The sequence below is a fragment of the Sinohyriopsis cumingii genome, chromosome 12, assembly GCF_028554795.1.
Source record: "Sinohyriopsis cumingii isolate HCF-2022 chromosome 12, ASM2855479v2, whole genome shotgun sequence".
NCBI classification, from domain to species: Eukaryota; Metazoa; Mollusca; class Bivalvia; order Unionida; family Unionidae; genus Sinohyriopsis; species Sinohyriopsis cumingii.
The window spans coordinates 116,040,029-116,061,597 of record NC_142972.1 but is presented as its reverse complement, the minus strand read 5'-3'; the positions used below and the strand labels follow the sequence as shown (position 1 = coordinate 116,061,597).

The following is a 21,569-nucleotide window of genomic DNA, read 5'->3' as shown; positions in this document are numbered from 1 at the left end:
CGTTTTTTAAATTATCACTCCTATTTTAAAAAATCTAAACTTGTAATCGTCACTATACAGGAAGGATTGTGGTGACCTGCCGTTAAATATTGTACATATATACACCGTTAAATCATTCTATGATTGTGACAGACCTGATAGATACAGATGGATCCTCTAACTCTTGTCATTCGCTTTGGTTTTTATTTTCGTTCAATGTGTTATTTTTCACCTGGCATGCATGTATCTACATGTTTTCTAGATTCATACGAGCCCGGCACAGTAATAAAGAGGGGAAGTTGCCCGATTCCATTGCAAGGAAACGGTACATGCTCAGAATATGAGTGCATCGCGGACTATGGCTGCGGAGGAAACGGTACAATTTGTTGTCCGCACTCTGGAGTTTGGTGTAAGAAATGTGCCAGACCAGTCAACGAGCATCAATACATCGATGCCACGTGTAAAAATTGTACAAATGGCGTCTGCATTAACTTGACCTGTCCACCAATTGGCGATTGCAGTGCCATCTCAAAATTGAATTGTTGTCCTATTTGTCTAGGTAAGTTCTCAGCAGATCAGCTTTGCATTAGAACATTGTGTACACAACAGATCAACCTTGCATTATTAATTTTATAACAATAAAAAGATGTTTGAATATTTTAGTTAAGTCTTTTTTGTTCATTATTAATACCTATCATGCAGGCGCTAAACTATTGAAAAGTGGAAAATTCAAGTACGTTTGTTTTTGGTGAAAACAATTTTAGCTAATTAATATTGCTATATCTCTTATTCGCCGATTCATAAAAGGATATATACATATAGATATCAAAATAACATAAACATGGAAGAGGAATATGTGAATAATAGAAGAAGAACATATATATTGAAATAGAAAAGTCTTATTAAACAAATACATTGTTTCAGATATTACAGATTGTCTGGAAAAACGTAAGTTACAGTTATCCCTACGTTTATTCCTTTTTATTTCGACGCTCGATCTATACAAATAAACAGGGGACTAATAGATTCTCAGTATTTCCTTCTGAATTCTACCTGATTCTATGAATGCTTAGCCAATATTATTTTACTTCATTTGGTAGGAAGGGAAAGAACACCAGAGCTTACCTATCTATCATATATATATATATATATATATATATATATATATATATATATATATATATATATATATATATATTGCCTCCAATACCCTTAAAAGTACTCTAAAATAATAACATATTCATAGTGAGAATAAAAAACAGTATAGCATTTTCCTTCAAAACGTATTGTTATCAATAACAAACAATTATGTAAGAGTAACGGGTCTATTATGATCAAAGAAACACAAGAAAACACAAACAAAAAAAAACAAAGAAGAAACATTACTATAATAAACAAGAGTGCGTGCTTTTTGCAAGCCAAAATAGGTCTTATTCACATTTTTTGCTACTTTTCGGGGAAGGAACAATTTAGCAAAATTTATCTTATATTTTATCTTTCAAAGCAAACAGTAGATACATTGTCTTAGGGAGCGGTAATTGTTCAGGGGTATGCAGTTGTTAGAGGGAGCAAGTATCCTGGGGAATGGGTGGATATATATATATATATATATATATATATATATATATATATATATATATATATATATATATATATATATATATATATATATATATATATAGGATCTTATATATGGGTGGTTGGGTGTTAGTAGGTTTTCAAAACACTGCATGCATCGTGTCATTTTCATTGATGATTTCAAATAAAATATTGTGAGTATTTAGGCTGAAATGCCTTATGATTTCTTCATGGCAGCTGCGTATGGCTGGAAAATGTAGTGTTATGGACATTTAATTGTTATCTTAATATAGTACGGATCAGATACTGGAGTGGATAAGCTGCGGTTTTAGCATTTTATTTAAATCTGAATTATATTCAATCGTTGATCTAGTTTTGTGAATGAGGCACCTGTTGTTATTTATAACATTTGATGGAATGTAGCTCTATGTAGACTCACAGCATTCAGACAAAATATGAGACAGATGAATTATTTTAATACATCAAGAATTAGCATACGAGCAACTCAATAAATGTTTGACTGCGACACCTACCCAAAAATCCAGGTACCTTCTTTCTCTTAGCAGATATTACATAAATAAATTGAGACAACGTTTTATTCTGTTTAAAATATTGAATTGACTAAATACCATGATTTTATCAATTGATAACGTACATGGTTAATCTTAGTATTTAAACCTTATGGATACACCGTATTCAAAAAATGAATCAAAATGTGTTTAATTTAAGTAACGTTCCATTTCAGAACTAATATCACATGGTATATATTAAAATTCTTGTAACTTGTAAGTAAAATGTGTGGAAAGATGAAATGAAAATGATGGATGCCTGAAGTTATGTCAAAACTATGTCCTTGCGTTTTGTTGTGTGATGATGAGTTTCTGAAACATCTTCTAATCTAGACTTTTTACATGTTATCAAAAACTAACATTTGAAATTGCACAATTTAGTATCATGGCTTGACTCGAATTTTTCATTATTATTATTATTATTATTATTATTATGTTCAGTGCAAACGTCTGTGCCTAATACAGTTAGTAGATATAATATCTTGAAATGTTCACATAGCATATAAATATAAAAAGAACAGGTGGTTAAGAACTCTTATACATCGTGGATTCAAATGAGATCAGTCATTTTGCCCATCCAGTTCCCAGCTGTATAAAGAAATTTGTGCAATCGTTCAACTACTGTGGTTTACGAGAGTCAGAGGGTTTATCTATGCATATCTGTTTCAGCTATCATTGAAGGATGTCCAAACGATGTATTTAATTTCACTCTACCAAAGAATAATGATTCTGTCCAAATAGATGTGAATGCATATCCATTCAATGCGATACGTGCACATGATTGCTCCTCCGGGAGAAGATATATTCAAGTTGAACTGCGAAATAATAGTCTGACGTGGAAGAAAGAACAGCAGCACGTCGACGTAATAGCAAAAAATATTAATGGAGAAAGTGTCTGCAAAGTTTCAGTACAGGTTAGAGGTAAGTGAAATGGCCAGGAAAAAACTGCTTTATTTTTATAAAGTGTAATGTTGAGCTATTTCAATCGCCTATGTGATCGAGGGCTTAAATACACGTACCTATAAATTAGACACACATTTTGTTGATAGCTGTTGGTTTGACGAATGCGAATGGTCACACCGTAATGGGTAGCTTGACGTGTGTAGTTAATTCAGTTAGGTAGGAAGCTCACGTATGATAGATTGACTGGCTGGCTTTATTTCCCTTTCAAAAGAGATCACGTCATATTATGCAAATACATATACGCACTTGTATTTATAGGTTACTGCATTTGTATGGGAAAATATGAACGAGTTTTTTGGATGGATATGCTGAACGACCTTGGAAGTGTTTCAACGTGTTTAAAGAGTGAATTTTGTCTAAGAGGCTTTGATTCAGAGACATGATCGGTATATAATTTTAAAAAATCCTTATTCCATCGTGTGGTGTAGCGGTAAAGGTTTCACTCGTAGCATCTTCATTTGTAAAAATATCACAGTTTTGTACCACACAATTAGGTATTAACGAGGGAAAGAAAATATCCTCAATATTATATTTTTCTCTATCATATAGATGTTAAACTATCCATATAGCGTGAGCAGTTTAATGTTTTTGATATGTCAACATCTTAGCATCTCCCTTGATGCGAATCTGATTGGACTAAATAAACCAAATCTGATTGGTCTAAATCAGCCAATTAAATTTTTGCACAGTATTCTGTTTTACTGATTGTCTGCGACAGTAGGAAGTTTCCCTTACCTCGCCTTCTGGATTTTCTTTGTATTTACTATTACTACTAGCATTTTCGCGGTCATGTTTCGATTTGATTGCCCAATGGGCGTTTGGGGAAATGTTTATGTCTGCATGAATGTGGCCAAATATTAAATTATCGGTATCGGTCAAATGATAGAGGGCTCGGTTTATAAGCATACAACAGTCACCACCATCTCCCATAAGAAGCGTGGTTTAAATCTCACTCACCTCTGTTTAGAGAAGAAAGTGGACAAATGCTTGTCTCACAACTGACAGAAAGTTTTCCAACCACAGCATTGTTACGAATCAAATAATGCAAAATATCAGGTTACAAACGCATTACGCTGCTCGGCAACGTCTTTAGTTTAGATTTATTAGAATTTATGTATCCAGAAATTATCCCTTCACATCAATATCCAACAACTGGCATGCCACATTCTTCTGCTGCATGAAACACTGCGTCCATATATATATATATATATATATATATATAGAGAGAGAGAGAGAGAGAGAGAGAGAGAGAGAGAGAGGAGGGAGCCTTTTTACATTTTCATATTTAATTAATAATAATCAATTTTTAGAACATTATAATAGAGTTAAGAAACAACAAGAAGAACAATAAAACATTAAATAGAGAGTTTTATTGTCGGTATTATCGTTAATTAAAACAAAATAATAACTTAGACCAATTATAAGCATATTAAATATTTTAATTACCATTTGTTGTCTTGTCATTTGGCTCAGCTTCTACGCCCGACTTACTTCCTTGAGCCGGTTCTTGGACAATATGATAACCCCTTACCTAGAAGAATGTAATCACTGTTAGAATTCGCTTAGATAGGTTTAACACCGTTTCTATTCCTCTTTTGATTTTCTTTTTTCTTTCCTTTTCTTTCCTCCATATGTTCTTGTTTTTTATTCTAAAAATCTCCTATTCTTTCTTCTGTTTGTTTTGTCTGCAACAGATCCTTTAGGATTTCCATTAGTCTTTTTCGTGTTGATATTATGGGTATGTTGGATTCCTGTGTAGGTTTCCTTGCTGCATTTTTGACGGCATCTGCATAGGCTGCTTTTTGTACGCATGGGGCTATTAAGCTTTTTGTACGCATGGGGCTATTAAGCTTTTTGTATGCCTGGGGCTATTAAGTTTTTTGTATGCCTGTGGCTGTTAAGTTTTTTGTATGCCTGGGGCTATTAAGTTTTTTGTATGCCTGTGGCTATTAAGTTTTTTGCATGCATGGGGCTATTAAGTTTTTTGAAAGATCATTCATGAAATTGTTTTGCAGGGGTTTATTATTTTTTTCTGTGTGAATTGATTGATAGGTTCTTCTTGATGTTTTTGATGCATGTTTCATTCCATTTTCATTTCTTGGTCGTATTTATTCGTAGTTCCCATCCGTATATTCCTGACATTTATGGACTTAATTTTCTCTACTGATTCATTTCGTTGTTGAATATATATTTTTGATTTATCTCTAGTAATTTTAGATGATGTTTCTAATTGTCCTGGAAAATTGTTTTCCTCTCTCTGTAGATTCTGTAATTTTTAAGTTGACAATAGTTCGTCTTTTTTAGATTCCGTAATTTAAAAGTGTTCTTCATAACAAATGCCAGTTATCAAAGATTTTAGTTCATCTCTATGTTCTTCTAGTTCTTTGCCTATCTTGATCGCTTTTCTTTGGTGTTCATCTTTTAGTCTTTCACAGATTTCCAACGATAATTTGTGCAACAGCGAGTCAATAGATTCTTGAAACTTCTTTGATGCTGCGTCATTCCCAATATAAATTTTTAGTTCTAAACGTAATTCCGTTTGGCACAAGATTGTCTTCCATGCAATTTTCAAGAAAGCCTGTGTAATCCATTTTTCGTCTGTTTCATCGCTAATTTTTTCATTGTTGGTTTTAAATATGTCATTTCATTACTAATGTGTGAATCATGTCCCGGTGTTCTTGATAAATGAAGAAATAAACAAAACACATACACACACATTCAATATATATATAGAGAGAGAGAGAGGATCTCAAATGGGTAATGATTTGATATTGAATTTATGAAACGAGTTGAATAATGCCCAGCTTTTGCCAGCCTTGAGAAGCAAAAGCTGGACATTATTCAACGAGTTTCATAAATTTAATATTAAATCATTGCCCATTTGAAATTCCTTTTATCACAGTTTTTATTTCAGTAGAAATTATTTAGATAGAAAGGTTTATGAATAATTTCATTCTTCCTGACAGATGTTGTATCGTTCATTTGTTATGCGTACAAAATAGTCCCCATCAAAGCTGAACTAGTATTAAAGATTAAGAGTAGATTATACTTTTCGTACAATCTATAAGTCAAAGAACACGCGTCCTTCCGAAAGAACAAAATATTTCACAAAGACAAAGTCATTTTTCAACACAAAATGCTCGTGATGTCACTTTGTATGATACAGTACTGGTTATAATGCAGTAGGGACGGTCCATACGTAACCTAATATGTCATTTTCATCACTAAAACTTTCATTGTTACAATATTCATTTGAAAGAATGTTTCCTGGATGCAGAAATTCCCATATTTACCGTAATGTATTTATGACCGAATATCTGCACTATTTTATTAAGAACATCAGATGACAGAATATGTAAAACAACATTCATTTTGTCTCAGAATTGCAGCACATATTTACTGCGTAAATATGCAGTAGTTGGATAAACGTCTGTCGGTTTGGAGACCAGTTTATGTCCACCTTCTTCGGTGAACAGAGCTAAGTGTATTTACTTATGTAAGTTAACATTTAAACCACACTTGTATATAGGGTGAATTACATTCTTCAGGTTTACCGCTACCCCTCCAACCCCAAATTACGCATTCGCTATGAAATGAGCAATACCCTTAGCTTGACTTGTTGTTGTTCTTCTTCTTGCCTTGGGGTTTTGGCAGTTTTTCATTGTATCATATTTTATACTTGACATAACAAGCCCCTGCGGTGGTAAATTGGCCATATTCAGACAGGCGATACCATTTTTTTCCCAAATTCCTTTCGTGAATCGAATCAAAAAATGACGGTCAAAATGTTCATTGACAACAAAACATTCCAGAAGGCGCGTTTGCAAACGTTTTCCCACGATCGCAGCCAGACAGTAAAGAGAATACTAGACAATAATTTCATGGGCTTATTTGGACCAATCAGAATCACATAAAGGGATAAGTTCAAGTATTATAATATCAAAAATATGAAACTGCACACGCTATAGGCAAAATGTACCGACTGAAAGACAAATGCGTAATGAGCGAGGCGTACAATTGAACATATATAGATTTTAAGATCATTTCACTACCCTTCTTTGCCGTTTTGTTAAATAAATACACTATTTCGTCATATGATAAATGTATTCTTACGGCTGTGTTCATTTCAGGCAACATTTATTAAACTCATCGAATAATTTCCAATATTCAACACGTCTCATAATTCATTTGAAATGATCACTCGTATAAGATCTTCTGTCGCTGTAATTTGTCTTTCAGACGTAACAGCACCATGGTTTCTTAGCTGTCCAAGTGACATGGAATTTTTCTCCAAAGACCTGTTCACAACCGCGACATGGTTTGACCCAGTGGCCGATGACAATATTGCCAAGCCGCCGATTCTCCAGCAAGAAGATAAACACTATCAATCTCCCATGGATGTGAGCGTTGGAACCGTTTACTCCTTCAAATACACAGCAAAGGATTACGAAGACAACAGTGGACCGCCGTGTTCATTTAATATTAGTATACGTAAACTAGGTCAGGACAATTTTCAAACGTGTTTAATTTGTTTATCTTAACATCGGAAAGAAGACGTAGCCTTAGACATTGACAATTTATCTCAGGGCGGGTGGATGGTTTAGTTAGAGAAAGAAACTTTTCATGTACTCCATGAAAGCCAACTAATATCCTATAAGAATTATGGGTAGACAAGTAATCACAGGGTTTTGTTTTTGTTTCAAAAACGAAAATTCAATTTCCATCCCTTCGCCCACCCACCTCCTCCACTACCCGGTGCCTTCGAAAGATTTCCTTTCATATTCGTCCTCACATGAAAAGATTTTCAATGACATACTACATAACGCTAGAAAACAAATATATAACTTCATCAGTATGCAAAACTCCACTCGATGTTTTGTAGTCAAGCCTGCCATGTTGAATATGGCTCAGACAAAGGACCTAATTGCAACACACAGTATTTAATTGCTTAAGGAAAAATTTAATATTACGGTAGTGGAGTGGCAGGGAGGATGGTATTGTCTTTCCAACGAGAGTTTTGTTTTTCTTTCTTTCTCAAATAATAAAAATATCTTAAACATTGTTTTTCAAGTAGAGTCTGTGGGGCTGGAAATTTATTTTCCATACGATTACGTCTTTCCGCATCCCTCACCACCACCCCGCCCCCTTTTTAATATTAAATGGTCGGTTAATAAGACCATTTATAATTTTCGTACTGATTTCTTTAAAGTTTGTTAAAAAGCATGATTACAAAAGAAATAAAACTACCATACAGAGCGTGTAAAATGGGAGTACGGGAGTAAAATATGAAATCTCTCGCTCTGTACAAACAGCTTAAGAGAATACGATTACTGAGGTACTAAGTGGTAGGACACTCGTACCTTTATGGCATAAGGTATGATCTTTAGTCAATCGTTTTGGTATTGTACACCATTATTAATTTATCACTTTGAAGAAATATATAAATATTTATATCTAAATTCAAATTATTACCGACATCTTGTTATAGAATGTGCGTTTTCTTAAAACTGCACATTAGAATAAAGGATAATGCATAGGTACTTGTAATTTTTTAAACAATCTCCACTGTTATCATCATCATTGTTACTGTGTTAGTGATGATATTCATATGTGTAGCTATTATCATCATTATTATTATTATTATTATTATTAGTGGTAGTAGTAGTATTATTATTAATATTATTATTATTATACAGAGACTCCATGTCCATCGCCACCGCAGATTCATCAAGGTTCTCTCTTTTGCAAAGGAGATCCCGACTCTGTGGAATGTCACATCAAAGAATGTGCAAAAGATTTCATTATAATGGCAGAGTACAACCAGACCTATAGATGCCAAAATGGAAATTGGGTTCCGCCATTTAATGACAGCATCAAAACCGGCGCTTGTCTAAGTAAGATATTGCAATTGTACGAAGTGTTACAGCGGTAAAATATCTTATCAAATGTGTTATTTCAACAACTTTCATTCCACTTACTTTTTCAGTTTATTCATTGGACAAATCGTATTTGAATGCTCATTGCAAGTTCTTAAATGACATCTTGTACGTCTTCCCATAACCGCTCCGGTGGCTTAGTGGTCAGAGCGTCCCCCTAAAATGCGGGAGTTCGTGGCTCGAACCCAGGCATAGTCATATCAAAGACTTATAAAAATGGCACTTACAGCTTCCTCGCTAGGTGCTCAGCATTAAGTAGTTAGGGTTAGCCTGGTGTCAGGATAATGTGACTGGAGGGGACATGATGACACCGCCTAAATACCCGATTGAACCAACTGATAATTCTGAGGAAACATAACCTAACAATCATACTGAACCAATCTTTTAAACAAAGGAAACTAATACAAGTACGAAAGGAAACTAATGCAAGTACGAAAGGAAACCAATACAAGTACGAAAGGAAATAGAAATACAAGTACGAAAGGAAATAGAAATACAAGATTTCAACAGTCAAAATATAATTAATTATTATAGGGTTGGAAACTGCAATTTAAAAATTGAATTAATGACTTGAGTAGCACAACATGATGTACCCGATGAATAAAATGGAGAACTTCAATCTGCATATATGATATTAATTACTACAAAAGTTTGAAAATCAGGGAAATACTATACTTAAGACAAAGACTTAAACGTCTGTACCAAGAAAGTGCGTAAAAATGACAGCGATTTTTTGGGCGATTGCATGGTTAGTATCAACAGTTGAAACGTCTATGCAAAGCCGATTAGACCTAGTTTTTCCTACTTGACATTCCATTTATGCCAAAATTAACCACTCCAGGACAATCGTTTCTCAAAATGACGCAAAAGGCTTGAATAATCAAGTCAGTTATTTGTTGTAGCTTTAAGATCAGCAAAGGCAGTAACTGGAATTATTGATAGTATGATAGGTGAGTACGTGAGTACGTGAGAGGCTGGTCAGACCTATTTGTTATTTGAACTTTCAGTGGCACACTTGACAGGAAATAAAACTAGAGCTTCCTTGATTAATAGAAAACGTGCTGCAGTTCTGATATTTATGCTGCTCGCTCTTCTGTACTGTCTCGTCAATTCTCCATTCAAAGTTTGCAGCTTCAGTATGATGAGACTGCGCGTTTTGATTTTCATTGTTGTGTTGCTCTAAATCTAGCAGACCAACTTGTATCGTTTCCGTTGCATTTGTTTTAAGACTTGAAATATAATTTTAAATCAATTTCGTATTCTCGTTTCTTTTCTATTTTCATTTCCTCTAAAATATCTTTGGCTTTTCAAGACGTTGCTTACTTTGTTATAATCTTGTCATGTTTTACATATATACAGTTTCGTCCTTTAACTACAACCTTTTTGGACTTTGTGCACTCTAATCTTGTGACAAATACAAAGTTGCATTACGTGCAGGACCTCACCCTCTCGCTTCTAATTTATTATTGTTACGAGATCACATTCTAGAAACGTGTTATCTTTCAAAAACTCAAGTTTGATTTTATTCAGTAGTAAGGACTGTTTCAGTGGTATTTTATTTTATTTACTATAGGAAAGTTAATCAGATTGGTTTTTGATATTGTAGTAAGAGAAGTCATCCAACAATGATAAGATGACTGACGGTACTTCTGGAATTTAAGTTAATCAAACTTTTTGCTTTCCTTTTTTTTAGCTTTCGTACAGGCACGCAAAAACCTCTATAATTTTCAATTCATTAGATTTTCTATTAATCATCAACTCACATGTACTACATCATGACAAATTTCCTGCAAATGAACATGTATTCCGAGCAAACAAGCTTTCCCATTGAATGAATATTGACAAGACTAGTTTTAATTTGTTTTTTAAATACATTAAGAAATATTTTGGTTCTTGACTCCGCTAATGCGGTGGAAGAGTCAGGATATTTTGCGGTAAATACGACAAGTGTTCTTTGAGTTTAGAACACACGTATGTATGTATGTATGTATGTATGTATGTATGTGTGAGGGTGTGTGTGTGTTGCGGCGTCTATAATTAATTTGTTCAAATCTGGAATTTAACCCGTGCCGCGAATGCCGAACTATTGACAAGCGCTCATTCACAGGCGCCTTAACCCACTAAATCATGCACTGATCCCCAAACATACATACATGCCATTTTATATAAAAATATTCCATGTATGTACTAATTCAATTCTCTTGCACTTCGAGCCCTTGCCATCAACATTGTTTCATTTGTTTTTGCAATGGAGACTGGCAGAGTACAAGACTTAAACTCGAATAATGCTGAGACGAGCTTAAATGATGATCTGAATACATCTTCCAGATTGCAGATTTTCGGTTGTGCTATATTTTTAAATTTAAAGTTTCAAACTGATTCAGTCTCCAAACTAATGTGCGAAGAAAATGTCACCAATCTATGGAAGAATTTCAGGTTCCAAATTGGTTAGTATAGTTTATATATCTGATGTGCCATGTAGCGTTATTTTTGTTTCAGAGATGGTATTCGTATCACTAGCACTGCAGCTGAACGTAGATCTTCTGAATACAGAAACACCAACTACAAATGATGTCATTGAGTGTTTCCAGAATCGGTCCTTATGTCCAGAGCCAAAAACTAACGATAACTATAATTTGTGTACAAAGAAAAACATACAGTTAACTCGGAAAGAAAATATACTTTATCTTGAGGTTAATGCGACGCACCAGCTCAGGTGAGTTCCTTGTATCTTTCTACGTCATCTTCTCCAGTTACAATTGTTATTATTAGTAATGGGTGTCTAAACTAAGAGCTACTGTTGTAGACTAATACCGAAGACTTCGTCATTAAAAGCTTAGTGTTGAAAGTAATGAAAACTATGCTTAATAGATGCAACCGCACGAAAAACCTCGCAATTTCTCGTGAGATTTATCGTCACCTGAAAAGAATAATACAAGAGCATAAAGAATGATAGAATACACTGTAGCGTATATTTAAAATGAGTGCAACTCATTTTTAAAAATATTTATTCAGCAGAGGCGATTAATTCATATTTAGACATTCATCGATGGAATCGTATTGTGAACTCATGAATTATGTAGACATGCATTACGTAGCTGGCAGAAACATTTAAATTAGTGGATCGGAGATGTCCTGTATTCCTTGGATTGATATATTTGTAGTTTATATCAGCCACAAAATCCACAAAATATGTATCCCAAGAGAAATTATAAATTGACAAACATTTAATAGAGAAATATTTGTGTTGTGACTTCCTTCCTAGTCAAATCACTCAATGAAGATACTACATTCACGTACATACTTATATGCGTATTTTAAATGTATTGCCTCATTACTTAAGACAGTATCGACACGCCCTTGGCGTGTATCGACATATACACGCCTTAACATTTATTTACATACACATGCTTATTATGTAGAACGGGTCTGTTTTGTTTAGGTTTGTTTTGCTTCGTGTCGGTTTGTGGTGGTGGGTGGGTTTAAATTAAAGTCGACTCTTTAATCACTTCATGGCCGGCGTAAGGTCTGATCCAACAGGTTATTGTCATTTTGATCTTATTTTCTGCTAATGGTATAAATGCCATCCGGAAAGGCAATATTCTGTGCATCCTATTACAAGTGTCATTTAGGTTTATCAAACAATGCTTTTTACGTGAAACATTTCATCACTTTTCCTCAGATAAAATGCTTTTCATAGAATCTCTTTCATCCCTCTATTTAACGAAATATAATGCTTTTTATACGATATATTTCACCCGTCCATTTAACCAAATATAATGCTCTTTATAAGATATTTCACCAATCGGTAGTATTAAATATAATTCTTTTTATACGATACATTTGATCGGTCCATTTAACGAAATATAATGCTCTTTATAAGATATTTCACCAATCGGTAGTATTAAATATAATTTTTATACGATACATTTCATGAATCCTCTTCAAATATAATCTTTATGTGATCATTAAGGGTACAATTTATTTCAGATTCAATGAAACAGCAGAAGGTGTGAAAAGTGAACTCAACAAAACAATTACAGCACTTTCACGTGAATTTTTAGAGGGATCCATTTCTAGAGGTTGCCTAAAATTGGCTGGTCAGATACAAAATGTGTCACGAAAAGAACACATATTTTGTGAACCAGGTTCAATATTACTACCCAGCAAGATTAATTGTAGTAAGTATACAAGTAACTCAAACAGACATGCACATTATGTCAAACCAAAGCAGTCACGCCATTTTGAACTCCCTCGATGCAAAATTTGCGCTAATATCTACCCAAGTGATTGCAATTTCTATTTTATTATTAATTATTATTATTATTATTATTATTATTATTATTATTATTTGTCGCAGAATTGCAACCGAGTGGGTTTTTGGACTAAATGAACAAGACAAACACCATGTGGGAAAGATGGAAATTTATGAATGAATTAATAATGATTCTCTCACGCTCTCAACATACAACTTACTCAAATCACTCTACACAACATTCACACATCGAAAATAAACAAAACAAACAGTATTTGACACAACTAAGATTCACGATACTCTCGACACAACTAAGATTCACGATACTCTCGACACAACTAAGATTCACGATAATATTATCACAACAGATAGCATACAGCAATTTTGCTACGTCCGTACATACGTATCGACGGCACGTAGCATTCATTGTTCTGGAAACTCCAGATAACTCGCGAAATTTTAGACGGCTACAAACACAGTCAGTATCAGCTACAATAAAACCAAATTGGACATAATAGTTTCTGTATAATCTCTAGATATATGATAATACTTTAAATCTGCGTTGTAATAAACACATTACGCGATAACACATTACAAACCAATAAGCTTCGCCTATCAAATAAAAAGAAATGTAAATTTAACACTTACCCCTATGGCTGGAGAACAAAGGAGTATACTCCTTGACGTGGTCCGAAAAACGACCAGTGTGGTTTTTAGAGATTCATCTTACTTAAATCCATAGGAGAGTGAGTACAAGTCAGGGTAGAATACCCGTGCATATCATGTTAGTCATGATACCTGTCACAAGTAATCTATAGCTAGGTACATGTTAATACAGTCGCTTACCTGGAAAAACACATTCACCCTAGATAACGTTGTACGCGTGTAACCAGATATTGAAATAGGAATGAATGAAATGATGAACCTATCGATCGTTCACACAACGGCATTGCAATAGGAATGAATAACATTATAAACCCATCGATCGTTCACATAACGATATAGCAATACATGTAATTATGAACGTATCGATCTTTCATATAACAATTTAATAGGGATGAATGACATGAACCTATCGATCGTTCATATAACGATAGTAATGAATGGAATGATGAACCTATCGATCGTTCATATAACATAGCAATAGGGATGAATGACATTATGAACCTATCCATCGTTCATATAACGATATAATAGGAATTAATGACATTATGAAATGATGAACCTATCGATCGTTCATATAACGACATAATAGGAATGAATGACATAAATGCAATTGTGGAAATAACATGGAACACTACAACTATCGTGGCGCCCATTTGACGACCAAGATGTTAACTCCGGGTTCCACGTGCTCTAGTAAATGGCCAGAGAAGCACCCACGCATGGTCCGCTCCTCCCGGTCTGCTGAAGGATCCCTCACATCACAGACCCGTTGGTCGCTAAGACCTGGTCCCTCGCACCGAAAAAACCAGTCCCCTCTTCCGATCCAACGTCACCAAAGACGGCGCATACGTCACAGTGACTCCCACAGAGTTCTGTGACTCCACATCAAACGATGTACACGGCATGGCAGGCATGTATAAAGCAGCTCTACAGCTAGTGACTCGACATCAAACGATGTACACGGCATGGCATTTAGGCAGCTAAAATTAGAACTAAACCGTGTAGTACACATGACACTGTTAAGTACGTCAGTCATATGTAGCGCATGCGCGCACATGAATTCATTACCCAATACATTGTTTAATGCAAACATTGTATAAATAAATACAAGTTGTCTGTTCGGTTGCAACAAATAGCCAACTCGAACCAGACCATAGTTATAATATAGCGTTGTATAACCTAGGTATTGACTCCCCGTAAAATTTATAATAAATACGTAAGCTACTGCATTCAATGAATATGTTTGCAGATAGAAGTCTTTTCGAAACATTAAGGTTCTAAAACATCTAAAGTATAAAAACAATTCTGTCATATAGACGAATAATAATAAAGAATTTCATTACCTCTACAGCTGGAGACTTGCTCCTGTAAAGGGGTGAGCGTCCTGACAAGACTTGGCGTAATGTGATTTTTTTCATCGAAAATTTGCACTATAAGTACACTAGCTGTGACAGATGCGCAGCTAGGTACTTAGTTTCCCCGCTGCAAGCAATTTGTTCGTGCAGCATTGTCTGAGTTTCGCTCAGGATTTCGAAATAACTAAGCCAAAAAGTATACCGCCCTCGGGTGACGCTCTACGCGGCAACGAAACCAGAGTACATTTTTGACAACACATACATATTGATATTACTCCTACCCAATTCCGTGACATTATTATTATTATTATTATTATTATTATTATTTCTGTTATTATTATTATTATTATTATTATCCCTATACATAATTATGTTAACATCATTCCTTCAGAACCACCTTACATAAATCTATCTTGGTATTATTTCTCTACCAAATCATGTAGATGGGTTGATCTCTCGCCACAATGTCCACAACTTAAAATTAGGTCAAGAAATTTTAGAGAAGGTTATTACATACTGGTTCGTTATGTGATAGACACAAGAACCAGATCGTCTATTATTTTTGCACAACTTTGTGTTGTAATATATCCTGTTATAAATTGCCCCTGGTGATTTTAACATGTAGAAATCCAGAATGTTTCGTACATTTTTGTGTTAAGTGCTTGCTTTGTATATTTAAGTTTGTGTTTTCACCCAACGAAGAGATTGTTTAGCTCAAAACGTTGGGAAACCATTTTGAATTTGTGTATTATCAATTGTTCTACTCAATTCAAGTTGTAGGAGTCAGTTGTACAATCCTTGACAAAAACTCAATCCAAGAAAAATTGTCCAACTAAGTTTTATTTCGTTGCTGATGGTTTTCGTTTGCACATAAAAATTTATAGATAATATTGTCATAAATGAGCTTTTCAATGAAAGTTGTGGTATTTGTTAATATTTTTAAACAACAATAAAATGTATACTTTCTCTTCTATGTGTAGATGAAGTTACAACTACCGCATTATCTGCCTGTCGTACTTTAAAAAGCATACATAAATTCATAAAGTATACATGTGTTTGATGATTTCTGCGATGTAATAATAATAATAATAATAATGAGGACTTTGTATAGCGCCAATCTTTAGAAGCTCTAAGCGCTTTACAACATTAGACAACCATCTTGGAATCTCATAAATGTCCTATATAATCACTGTGTAGGTTTTTAATTATTTGCTTAAATTTTATTTTTATCGCGGAATAGCTTATAATATCCATAACATTGTTATGCTGATTTGTTAACATTTTCATTGTAACTAATTTAAATTTATTTTTAAAAAAAAAAACAAAAGCTCAAGGACTATGTATTAATACTTACAAAATAACACTTCTATAGAAATCTATTGATCGACCATTGTCTAAACTTTAAAACGGAATATTTGTTTTTTCAGAACGTTTACCATTTTCTTGGGAGATAGTGTGCCATATGTTTTTATTTATTCATTGGAAAAAGTAGGTAGGCCTACTCTGTAAAATCCTATACGTAAGGAAACAAGTCTATTTTAAATCTGCCAACGAAGATAATTTGGATAGTTATGAAGATTTTGCAAATTTGAGAAACTTAAATAATTTCCAGAATGTTGTGCGACTGAACCTAAAAGCAAATAGAAATACACAAAGACGACTAGCGGAAAACAAAGCAAATTGAACAGATGTTTATAAATGAAATTGATAACTTACTCTTTTGTTCTTTTTTCATTCATATAGTATAAATAATTAACAGTATTCATATATATATATATATATATATATATATATATATATATATATATATATATATATATATATATATATATATACACAGACAGACAGATCGATAGATACCACATACAGTAAAAATATCATGTCATTTAAAGTGTTGGTATAAAGCAATTTGATATACCAATACTATACCAATTTGATGTACCAATACTATACCAATTTGATATACCAATACTATACCAATTTGATATACCAATACTATACCAATTTGATGTACCAATAGTATACCAATTTGATATACCAATACTATACCAATTTGATATACCAATAGTATACCAATTTGATATACCAATACTATACCAATTTGATATACCAATAATATACCAATTTGATATACCAATACTATACCAATTTGATATACCAATACTATACCAATTTGATATACCAATACTATACCAATTTGATATACCAATAGTATACCAATTTGATGTACCAATACTATACCAATTTGATATACCAATACTATACCAATTTGATATACCAATACTATACCAATTTGATATACCAATACTATACCAATTTGATGTACCAATACTATACCAATTTGATATACCAATACTATACCAATTTGATATACCAATACTATACCAATTTGATATACCAATACTATACCAATTTGATATACCAATAGTATACCAATTTGATGTACCAATACTATACCAATTTGATATACCAATAGTATACCAATTTGATATACCAATAATATACCAATTTGATATACCAATAGTATACCAATTTGATGTACCAATACTATACCAATTTGATATACCAATACTATACCAATTTGATATACCAATACTATACCAATTTGATATACCAATAGTATACCAATTTGATATACCAATAGTATACCAATTTGATATACCAATAGTATACCAATTTGATATACCAATACTATACCAATTTGATATACCAATACTATACCAATTTGATGTACCAATAGTATACCAATTTGATATACCAATACTATACCAATTTGATATACCAATAGTATACCAATTTGATATACCAATACTATACCAATTTGATATACCAATACTATACCAATTTGATATACCAATACTATACCAATTTGATGTACCAATAGTATACCAATTTGATATGCCAATACTATTGAAAATTGTATTATGAAAATAACGATAAAAAGTATTAACAATCTGCGTTTTCTAAATGAATTTAATATGGTACACATTTTCATCACAATCGTTTCTGATTTCTGTTCACCCCTCCCCTCTCATGCATAACGGACAAACTACGCATAAATGTGGAGTGAGAGAGAAAAGGAATTTGGGCTGGATTATAACCTTGAATTAGAAATTACACCAAGTAACCTACATGAATATGGTTCGTCGTAACGATACGTGTGCACTTCCTTGGGATTTATCGACTGTGTTTATCAATGATACAAAGTGTCGACATTATACAGTAAATTCGTCGGTTGCGTGGTCTACATACTGCGATGACTATTTAATGTGTTGTTTTTGGTGTTGTTTCTTAAACATACTATAATATTCTAAATATAGATTATTATTACTTAAATATGAAAATGTCCAAAGGCATATCTCTCTCTCTCTCTCTCTCTCTCTCTCTCTCTCTCTCTCTCTCTCTCTCCACCATCGCAGCAAGATACGGTCTAAATTCGTGCCATGCCACGATAAATCAGGACTTGGTAAAAGTAAAACCGACCAAAAGATGAGAGAGAGAGAGAGAGAGAGAGAGAGAGTTTATGGTCGGTAGTACTGCTTTCTAAAGGGGGCCCCGAGTGGCCGAGTGGTCTAAAGCGCTCTCCGTTACGGATCACTGCCATCTCACCTCGGTCTGCTCCGGTTCGAGTTTCAAATTCAATCAATGTGTGGGTATGTGAGAAAGCTGGCCAGTAGCTTCTCGTGGGTCGGTGGTTCTTTCTGGGGTTTTCCCGGGTTCTTCCTTCACCATTAATACTGGCCGCCATGTATAGCCTATCGTGTGCTGAAAAATGGCGTTAAACCCCACAACAACAACAACAACAACAGCTATTTTCTAAAGCAGAATAATGACTTAGATCAACTGTAAATATATCAAAATATTTGAATTACCTCTTGTGGGTTCGTCACTTTACTTAGTTTCTAGTACACATTCATTTCCATGAGCCGGTAGGTGAGTGGCTTAGCGTTTATGTCAATGGCGTAGCTAACCAAGTGTTTGCAGTGGTCTGCTTTTATTATTTAAAGCATCTTTCATGTTTAAGTCATAAGTGTGTATTATATTAATTTGCTCAATGTGAGGAAAAATATAAACTAAAAGAAGAAAACAATCAACTTATAAATATGTAAAGGTGACTGTGAATAGCCTCAAAAGGCATAGAACTACATTTCGTAGCGGACACACTCGGGAATGTGAGGAGTTCATTCACCCGGTCAATACACAGCTGCCTGAAACAAATCTTAACTCCGTTCAAAGGGCAAATATATGTATTTGTATGTAATATAAATAAAATATATGTATAGTATGTACGCTTTATCAATGACAGACCTCTCGTTGCATAAATTTTTCATTAAAAGGAATCTCGGCAAGCCTCTATCCTGTTAAGGACAAATGTATACATCTCATGGTATATCATTGTTACAGCGTACGTACTATACATATAATATATAGTACGTACTATATATATATATATATATATATATATATATATATATATATATATATATATATATATATATATATATATATATATATATATATCTGAGATTTCTGTTACAGCAATGTGTCCACCTGGGGAATATGAAGCCGGTTCAACCTGCAGACAGTGTCCAAGGAGATATTACACTAATCTTCCGGGCCAGACGGAGTGTGTAAAGTGTGATGACGATAAAACAACACACAGACTCGCCTCTTATTCTAAAGCTCATTGTAAGTCAAAATGTTACTTCATTTTTTTCTTCTAACCGACGAGGAAGTCGATCGAATACTTTAAAATCTTTACATTTGAATTTCTTTATTATAGATTTTGGCTGTCCGCAAATTGTTATCTTCCTTTAGTGAATAAAAATGCAATGAATTGAAGTAATATATTGGTCCTGATGTCAGGATCAAACAGACGTTTCTGAGTATTTTGTTTTCTTAGTATTGGCATGAATTAGTTTGTTGGTTTCTTGGTGAATTTGAAGTAATTATCACTCTTGAGTTCTTAGAGGTTCCTAAATTCAATTCGGAGCTTATTTCGATCAGAAATTTAATCATTTCCCACTAATGTTATGTATGAAATTAATGTAAGTCATAGATTTCAAAAACGAGAGTCTTTCTCTTCTCGTGCACTTGTTCGATTACATTTGTACTTCGATAGTGGTGATCAACGCATTTACATCCATTGACAAAGATATTTTACCCGTTAATTTACCTTGTGACACAAGGTCACTTTACTAACTTGCGTCTCAATCAGATTAACACTTCTATAAAAAATATTATAAACTTCATGCTCTTATAATAAAAAAGCCTCTCCAATTTTTTAAGAGATCCAACCTGTCCTAAATGACGAGACAAGCCTATTAAAAACATAAAGGCTACTTAACCGACTTATATTTTTTATTACTAATTGAATATGACGGACCTCAATGAAAGGGGCATTACTGCAAAAATGACTCAGTTGTTAAAGAAAGATGGTCCTTAAGCCAGCTTGACCCTATTTGCTTAAAAAGAATGACGCCGAGGGAACCATAGCCATCAAAACTCCTAACAAGACTTGAAGAAAATAATGATTCCAGACAGCTGACTCTCATAACGGCCCAATGCTTGATAGAACGTACATTAACGAGGGTAATCAGACGAACAAAATTGAGTTATTTAAAATAAAGCAAAAAGTTTGTAAAACCACTTTCTGTACCTACATCATTTACAATGCATTTTTTTTATATGAAAAAAGTTCAATATTTCTATTCAATAATATCACTCCTGATGTTAACGAAGTCATTATCCTGATCAAGTCATTATCCTGATTAAGAATTCACGAGGTGTGGTTTGACCTATTTCAATATTACGTTCAATTTTTAATTTGACCTATTTAATTAGTTCAATTTTTAATTTGGCCTATTTCAATATTTAGTTCAATTTTTAATTTGGCCTATTTGAATATTACGTTCAATTTTTAATTTGGCCTAGTTAATTAGTTCAATTTTTAATTTGGCCTATTTCAATATTACGTGCAGATGTGTAGTCGTTTACAGTTATAAATCAGCGTCGTGAAGTTAGGGAAATAAAAGTTATTCCAGGTTTCAACAAAACCCAAATATTATTATTTTTCAAGTCACAGTAAATGCGAATTGATAAAATGTTACGTGGTTACTATAACAATTAATACAATAGTTTGTCGAGACTAGTGAAAGGTGAGGTATGTTTTGCTGATGTTTTTTTGTTTTTGAAACTTCCTTGGTATACCGTTTATTTAGCAACGTTGTTTGACATATTATTATAATGGAACCTTGTTTTAAAGTTG

General features: G+C 33.5%; 1 protein-coding gene across 1 annotated transcript in view; it reads left to right on the top strand.

Moving 5' to 3' along the window:
- LOC149787301 (uncharacterized) overlaps nt 1-21,569 on the top strand; it is a 98,943-nt gene that overhangs the window by 70,045 nt on the left and 7,329 nt on the right. The window contains exons 9-16 of the mRNA XM_089977839.1: nt 242-538; nt 904-927; nt 2,796-3,047; nt 7,329-7,589; nt 8,786-8,983; nt 11,525-11,741; nt 13,016-13,206; nt 19,841-19,990. Coding sequence (XP_089833965.1) covers nt 242-538; nt 904-927; nt 2,796-3,047; nt 7,329-7,589; nt 8,786-8,983; nt 11,525-11,741; nt 13,016-13,206; nt 19,841-19,990 — 1,590 coding nt within the window. The remainder of the gene's footprint in view (nt 1-241; nt 539-903; nt 928-2,795; nt 3,048-7,328; nt 7,590-8,785; nt 8,984-11,524; nt 11,742-13,015; nt 13,207-19,840; nt 19,991-21,569) is intronic.